Genomic DNA, 8,772 nt, shown 5'->3' with positions numbered 1-8,772 from the left:
TCCATCATTTCAACGTTTTCCCTTGAAGGATATCAACCAATCAGCACCAAAATGAGAACAAAAGCCACATTATTAAAATAAAATCTCCAAAATACAAAAAACACTCACACATCTGCTCCTGGTCTGCCCCTAATGTCAAACTTTCGAACCCTTTGTGTCCCACAAATCAAAAGGTTTGCTGATCCCAGATCTAGACAGTAGAACACCATGAGGGATTTGCTTTTATTCCTATTATTGAGCCATAACAGTTTTGTTTATTCTTTCTATTAATATTTTATTTGTATTTGGATTTCCTGGGTTTTAGAGATGCATTTACATTTCTATAAATCTATTTTAATTATTTTAGCATTAAGTGTTGTATAAACAACATTCCCCTGCATTTCTGTTTGTACTTTTATCTAATTTACAACTTTTTAAACATTATATACTGATTTAGGAAGTTTTATGGTTTATTTAAAACTTTTTACCCATACACTTTTTCTTAAACTTCAGCATCTTTAGCTTCTGTATTGATGAAGAAAATTCATATTCTCTTATCTAACAGTATGCATATCTTGCTAGGTATGTTGTTAAACAATACTTATTAGTTTTTATTTTTATTTTTTCACCTAAAATGTCATTTAATCAAAAATGCTTTACTAATTTAGTTTTTTTAAGTTTTATTTCTTCTTTTCATTGATAAAATTAACACATTTATCACACACTTCTGCTTCTAAATGCTGATTTTTAAGCCCGTCAAACACACTTTCTGAGGGCAGACTGTCACTCACCTTCATTGTGTTTCTCACAAGAGAGCCAGAAACCAGTGTGGAAGTATCTGAGCATGAACTTGTCTTCCCCCGTCTCCCAGATGTACTGGACAGCGTTGGCTAGTTTCTTTTTCCTTATCAGGGCCAGTTCCTCCTTCTGCAGAGGGGACAGGGTCACGTTGGACACGGGGCTCTTGGGGTCTGGAGTGGGGGCCACTGGACAAACAAAACAAAATAAAATAAAAATACATGAGCATAAATAAAGAAAGCTTTCACTAAATTGAATTAAAGTTTTTGGAAAAATCGGTTTTTTTTTGTTTTTTTTTTGGAAGAAGAACTTGAATTGAGCCTCTCACAAACCTAATGTTCCTCAACAGTTTTCTGCTTAAGTCCTCAGTGATCTACATGGAAAATAATAACAACTGCATCCAAGCTGCAGGTTGAAAAGTCCAAATGAAATGCAGCTGCAGCCACACACAGCAGAGATTAAAACAAAGCTGGGATTATATAAATCTCACAAGAAAAATGTATGGAAATCAAAGCTTTGCGCGCGATGATTGCAGGGTAGATATCCCGACGCCCGCTCTCTTATCAGATTAAGAGTCTGCCCACCGTGCAGCCCCGCTGATTATGATAGAGCTGATAAATGAGGATGAAGGTAAAGTGGTTTCTGTGTTGAAACATCGGTTTGGATGGTGTCAGCAGGCAGGTGGAGCAGGGAACTGTCCTGATGGTTCAGTCGTAATTCACATGCTGCTGAGGTTTGGAACATCGAGGCTACATTTAATCTGAGGCTTTGGTGAAATTATAATACCTTACTAGGGGTTGGCAACTTTTAATAGTAAAAGAGCCATTTGGGCTCGTTTTCTACTGATCAAAACCTAGAAGGAACCACATAGTCCTAATTTAGGGTTTGCATTCCTGACCTTTTCATTTTTTAAAAAATAAAGAAGAATTATGTCAATTATTTTGGCACAGAAGCAAATATATAAAAAGAACCAAGCATATTTCAAAATGTGATTTTTTTTTTAAAGTTTGACAGAAGCTTCAAAATAAAAGATGTTCTGTGCCAAACAGGATAATCTCAGTGCAGCTCTAGACAGCTAGTAAACAATGCTGTGCAGCATGAGATAATATGTGCTTTCAACTTGTAAAAATCAAACTTTTTAGCAAAGTTTTGCATATAAAATCTGTGCATTCTGGAGGTAGCATTAAGAAAAAACATCTTCAGGTCAACAGGGATGTAAAAACCTACATAGTTTATCATCTATGTGCACCTCAGCCATCAATTTATACATGTAACTAATCTAAATTAAATAAATGCTAGTTAAGGAATCCTTACTTTACTTTTCTTTTATTTAGTTTTGTTCTTTTTCCTCTCTTTGTCCTTACACAGCCTTACAATGCTGGGTTTAGTTATTTTAATTTGGGTAGTCTTAGTTTGTGGGCTTTGTTTATTTTTTTTTCCTTAGTTTTGGTTAGCCAGGCCTGCAGACGTGTGTTTTTAATCAAAATTGCTGCTTTTCTCCTTCAAAATCTACTGGAATGACGTTGATCATGTTAACGCTTGAAAAGTTACAGTTACTGAATATGACTCATTTTTGAACGACAGACATTCTGTGGCAGCCTCACCTGTGGTGTACGGTTGGCTGTTGTTCCTCCCACAGTTTTTCATCTTCACAGGCGACAGGCAGACCGGCTTCACCACCTTATGCGTCCCTTCACACCAGTAGGAGGTGCAGAAAGCCGACACGGACAGCGTGAGGGCCAAAGACGTGAGGCCCAGGGACAGGAGGGAGCGGTTGCGTCTGGACATTTTCTCCAGCATTGTTGCGTTTCTGATGGAAAAATACTTCAGTTTTCTTGATAAATAGTGTCCAACGTAGGCGTGTCAACACTGCAAGATGACGGGAAGTGTTTGACCCCTGAAACACACTAGTGACCTGTTCAGCTTCACCCAAAACTGTGACCCCGAAAGGGATTTGGCGGGTTATGAAGGTGGGTGGATGTTAGATGTGTAGTTCAAGTTTGATATTACCGTGTAAAAGCATGAGAATAGAAGATGCTAACTTTGTTGTCCCTCAATTCCACAACAAAATCATTGTAAATGGGAATCAATTGGGTGAAAAGAATTAGCTTTAGCCTCCAAAAAACAAAATTTCCACCTGACTGGGTCCAACGTAGAGGAGGAACACAAGAACGAGGACTTTTCTCTGACACTACAGGAGAACTGAGCTCAGCAGTTGCTGTGATTGATTCATGGGGGATTGTGAAAAAGAGAGAAAAAACTGAAGAGATTAAGGATGTTGGACAAGTGGAACAAAGGTCAGAGGCGAAGATGATGAGTGGGGAGATTGTAGGAGGGCGGAGAATCTGCAGTGCGTGGAAAAAAAGATGAAGTGCTGGGATTTAATCACTGTTAGCAGGGGGAGAAAGTGGAGACAGATGTGCGGGCCAAAGGCTGCACGAGGAACCTCGGCCCGAACCGCGCTGTAGTGTCAGTCACAGAAAACCGGGATTACACCCACGAGTCAGGCAGGTCAGCAGATTTGGATGCAAAACCTTTGTTTCTTCGTGTGTTACGACACACGCCAGCCGAGACGAGATCCCGGCGCCACGCTACCACCTCCTCTCACTTTTCATATATTTTCACCGCCTCCCCCAGGGAGGATGATGACGATGATGAAGGCTTAATTCTTATCCTGTGGATTTCGCCACTAATCAGTCCCAACCTCACGGTGAATCCTGTTCTTCAACCTGTCCCCTCTCATCCTGGGGAGGGATTGAGTTTACGAAGAAACCGTAAATCCAGAAATCTCAGGTCTCCCTCAGGATTCGGTAATGTGCGTTAATCTGGGGTGAAGTAGATTGTCCTGAGATTGTCTCATTCTGCCTTCGTCTGAACCGTTACCTACAGAGAAGAAGAAAGCAAACATCTGGATGTAGTCATCATAAAAGGTTAATGAGAAGTCAAACAGTAATTCTCAGAGTTTACCCTGGACTGGATTTAATCTGGGATTCTTAAAGATTCTTAGATTTTATCCTTGAAGCTTCTTCAGAAATTCTTCAATTTACATTCTTTTTTTTAATATATTGAAGAAATATTCTAACACAACATGATGTAAATTTGAAATATTGATTAAATCACTATTAAGGTAAATCTAAATATGTCCGTTCCACATCATTACACTACCACCCCCATGTTTGACTGTTTCTCCTTATGTTATTTTTTTTCTGTTAATTGGACCCATTTTGCCCCATCAATTCACAAAATATTTGTTTCAAAGTCATAGAAATAATCCAGATGTTTTATTCAAATTTAAGACGAATCTGAGATTTTTTTTTTTTATTTATATTTTGCTTCTTTTCCTTTGATTCTCACATGAATCTATTTTGTCCAAAAGTCTCTTTCTTCTTGTTTAAACCTGAACTCTGATGTTAGCTGAGTTTGTAAATTCTGCAGTTTTTCCAGAATTTTGTGCCACTTTTATGACCTCTTTTGTTGTGTTTCACTCATTTTGGTTGACTGGTCTCCTGAAGGTTCTTCAGTCTTACCTCAACCACAGAATGTGCTGCTTGAGTAGAAAATACTTTTTGGAACAGGGCCTGGAAGATTTCTATATAACAGTCGTTTATATTTGGATAAAAAAAAACTTCCCTTTCATGAACTCTATGTGATGTCAAGGTGCCACATGTCGGTTGCTTTTGAAGGAACCACACCTCTTAGGTCCATCCCAACCCTCCTTTATTGTTATACTGAATTCTCACTGTTAGAAACTGTAGAGTTGTGCCAAAACATCAGCTTTTGTTTTAGCAGTTTAGCTTGTTAATAGCACAAAAAACTCAAACTTAAATAAAATTTTTAATCAACAAATACGTTTTTTTTAATTTATTTTATTTTTTTTTTACAGCTGACAGCTCTAGATGGATTTTCTCCTCTATTTCCAATCTTTTTTGGGGTCCCATCATCTTATATTTACTTGCTAAATGTAGGTGAATGGAAATTTGAACATTAAAGCACACACATTTTGTCTCCTTAAATCATGAGTTTGGATAAATCTTCAGCTTTGCTTGATCAACAGAATTTGGTGGATAGACAAAAAAGCTGATACTGCAATATTCCTAATGTGACAATATAAATTATTTTAAAAATCAGCAATCAACTCTGTTTGTCACTTATACAATATGTTATTGAAATACAATTTAAATTATCTGATATATTTAGCCCAACCTAAACTGTAATAATAACAAATGTAGATTTCAGTTTGATGTTTCTGTTGATTTTTGAGATTGAGGTTGTGAACTTGAGGCTAAAAACAAAACTGAATTGAATAAAATTACATCCTTCGGTGTAAAGTAAAATTTTCCTTAATTTCATCAATTATACCCTGGAATTTTTGTTTTAAAATGTACAGAATGAAAAGATTTTTATATTTACTGATGTGAACATAAACATCAGTTGTCGAGGCATGCTGGGAAATTAACTTAGAAACAGGAAATTGCTTTATTTCTACAAAAGGTTAATGCATTTTTTACATTTACAATCAAAATTGGAACGTTCTCATTGTACCATCTACTACTTTGGTATTAAATATTTAAATCCAGACTTTTTTTTTTACTTTATTGCTTATTTCTGATCAAAAAGCCTTTGTCATACTTTGTCAAAATTTTAGTTTTTTAAAATAAACACGATACAAAAGAAGTGACCAGAGGAATACACTTTTTGAAAGCAAAAATCCCAGCTACAGCTGTTTTTTGGCCCAACTTCCATCCGATGCATTGATGCCCACTGGATGAGGTGAGACAAAAAGCAAGTAAAAGGTCAACCTACCGTCAGTGGAGTCCGGTCAGTCTTCTGTAGCGTGAATTTTCTGCTCTTCATCTTCTCTGCCGTCTCTCATCACCCTTTCTTTAGTCTTGGTCGGGTTTTCCATCAGAAACTCGCCCAGATTTTCCCTCTAATCCTCCCAAGTCCATCTGTTACTTTTGCTCTCATTCGCTCTTCAAACTGTGCCCGTTCCTTCAGCCTGGCAGCTCTCTGGGCCTCTCCCCTTGTCTTCATCTGTCTTTTCTTTAACCCACAAAGTCTTCCTGACCTCCACTGACACCAGCGTTGGGTTCAGATGAGCGCTTTGCACAATCCAGCCCCGCTGAACGCCCGTGGCCTGATGTTTACACACATTTGCCACGGAGATAAAAGTCAAGGCAGTGTTAAGCTTTCAGTGATCTCTTTTAACTGGTCTTTAACTGGGGCAGCGCGATTGTGCAACATTTATTTATTAAACAAAACAGGCTTGCAGGGGGAGTTCGGAAAAATCTTTTAAGTCATAATTCCTCCTGTAGTGACAAACATTTCATTATGTGCTCTTACAGAGCTGGCTAAAACCCTCTTTTAGGAAGGCCTTGAAAAGTTTATATCTTTACTTATATCAGTTACTGTCAACGAAAGTCCATCCATCAGCTGCATTCTCTAGGTTCAGAGGTCAAATAATGATGCTGAGGCCTTAGTATCCATCTGTCAGTACAAGGAGGGTTTCCCTGGAGTATTAACAGATAAACACCCAAACGTGCAAAATCCACGCCAAAAAGACTTCAGCCGGGACCTTTTTTCCTGTGAACCAACAGCGCCAACCACTACACCACAGAGACGTCTATTTAAGAAGCTTCAAAACCTTAAGATTCACTCTGAAGACCTGGAGAAGCTTTGAAGTGTGAAATGGAAAGTAGATAAAAGAAAAGACACAAATTGAGTGATATACTTTATGTGCATCAATATTTGTGTCATTGTTTCCATTTCTGTCTAAAATTAATCTTTATGATTTAGATAAACCAATAATTGGGTACAATGTAAAAGAAGATGTAACATCTTTATGCTTGTTCCACGGTTGTAACAGCTACAGAGAGCTGGACTTCAAACTGAGTTCACACTGACGTCAGCAACACATTTTCAAGCGACTACTTCCAAAAACAAACAAAACAAACAAAAACAAAAACATGTAAACGTGTATTTCAGGCTTCAATGTTAAAAAAAATGCTCATGTTTTTTGTACAACATATTGCTATTAAATGCATAGTTTAACCAGATTGAACTTTGACCAATCAGGGACTTGGATTTAGTAGTGACATATGGATGGCATACTTTCTAATTTAGTGTCAATAGTTTGAAGACTGATCATAGAGGAGAAACTACTCATTTCTGTTTGTGAATTATATGACATGAGGTCTTTTATATATCTGAAGAGAGCTGTAAAAGGGAAAAAGCTGGATCAAGATTGGTGAGATTTGCACCACACTAAGATTTTGCACCATGCCTGATCCAATTGTAGGTCGCAGACATGTGCTAATAAGCAGTCCATCCATCCATCTTATTCCAGTCATCCGGGACCGGTTCACAGGGGCAGCAATCTAAGCAAATGTGTAGACTTCCCTCTCCCCGGCCACTCCCTCCAGCTCCTCTGGGGGGACCTCAAGGCGTTCCTAGGCCAGCCGAGAAACGTAGTCTCTCCAGCGTATCCTGGGTCTTCCCCGGGGAATCCGCCCAGTGAAAAATAAATGTAAAAAAAGAAAAGAAAAAAATAAATAAAAAAAGGAAGCCCCTTCCTGTTTGTCCAGTGTGAACAACATGTGCTAAAAGCATGCTCGAGAACACTGGTTGAATGCCTGGTGAGTCCATGACTTCAAAGGGATTGACGAAGGTAAGCTTCCAATCAAAAACTGACTTGTATTAAATTCTACCCTTGTGTAAGATTTAGGGTGGAAAAATGAATTAAAACTTGATTATTTGCTTTCAGCTAAACGAACAGCTGCAGAAAATGAACTTGCGTCAGCCGTCTGGATTGTACTTCAGGTTGTGGGAGTGGTGACGTTAAAATCTGCAGTGCTCAAAATTAGTTAATTGTAAATGCTTCCTTACATCTTTTATCTCTGAGCCCTCTTTTCATGAACAAGTGGCAATAAGGGTGTAAAATAACAGGAAACAACACACTAGCTTTTGCAAATGTGAAGTACGAGTGCAGATCAGTAGCCTGTACGTGTGTTAAAATGTAAGTGATGGTTTAATTGTAACTACCAACTGCAGTATTGTTCAGACACTTGATGCTGAAGACAGCTCTTAGCAAGCTGATGGGGGTGTGTATTGGCAAGAGTCTGGCGATACGATACATATCGTGATACCCAGCTCATGATACCATATTTATCACGATATATCCTAAGACTGAACAATTGTTAACTTTTTTTAAAGAGAATTGCTTAAAGTATGTCCATAAATAACAAATTAAATATTGCAATGTCAGCATGTTAATTTGCTACAGGAATTGTGATATGTTGCTGAAGCAATTTTTTTCCCTACACCCCTACAAGCTGATTAAATAGGGGTGTAAAATGGTCTCATGAGTGTGAAATGAAGATCACTGGTAAACGGCGTACAGATGTATAACACTTTACTATCTTCCTCAAAGGATATAGGTGCTTTACAGTCACAATCCCATTCACACTCTGCTGCTGAACACTGGCACCACCCTTCCACCAAGGGTAAGGTGGGGTTTAGTGTCTTACCCAATAGCACTTCAACATATGGGCGGGCAAGGAGGGAATCAACCCTACCGATGTACCACCGCTACCCCGCACTAGAGCAGTTTCCGTATTACGTTCAATAGGATCTCCACATGTGCTTGGTCACCTTCACTTCCACAAATAACCGTTAAAAGCTGTCTGGAAAAAGAAAACCAACCTGTAGCTCCAATGTTTTCAATTTATAAAATAATAAAAGAAATGTTCAGAAACCAGTTTTTAGTATATTTATAACTGGATATTGGGTCACAATAACAATAAAAGTTGGAGATTTAAATGTAATTGGCTTTATTAGCTAAAGATAAGTACATTTCTTTAAAGGTTCAGTTTGTCAGAACTATTTTGATTCAATAATCCAACATTAGATTAAATGAAATTCATTTGCATCATTTTTTTACATGAAATGCACCTTTGAGGTGATGAACAAGCTGTAGAAGTGAATGCATCCTCAGAA

General features: G+C 38.0%; 1 protein-coding gene across 2 annotated transcripts in view; it reads right to left on the bottom strand.

Moving 5' to 3' along the window:
- Positions 1-7,277, bottom strand: part of LOC112138636 (germ cell-specific gene 1-like protein) — a gene marked incomplete at its 3' end in the record, with an annotated part of 7,960 nt that extends 683 nt beyond the window's left edge. The window contains 4 exon segments of one of the 2 annotated variants that reach the window (XM_024261231.2): positions 771-965; positions 2,382-2,587; positions 3,312-3,660; positions 5,581-7,277. In XM_024261231.2, coding sequence (XP_024116999.1) covers positions 771-965; positions 2,382-2,577 — 391 coding nt within the window. 2 annotated transcript variants of the gene reach the window in all.
- Between the last annotated feature and the right edge of the window lie 1,495 nt (positions 7,278-8,772).

Source organism: Oryzias melastigma, unplaced genomic scaffold (assembly GCF_002922805.2).
Source record: "Oryzias melastigma strain HK-1 unplaced genomic scaffold, ASM292280v2 sc01237, whole genome shotgun sequence".
Taxonomy (NCBI): domain Eukaryota; kingdom Metazoa; phylum Chordata; class Actinopteri; order Beloniformes; family Adrianichthyidae; genus Oryzias; species Oryzias melastigma.
Note: the sequence above shows the minus strand (reverse complement) of the source record. Positions and strands in the feature narration are given on the sequence as shown.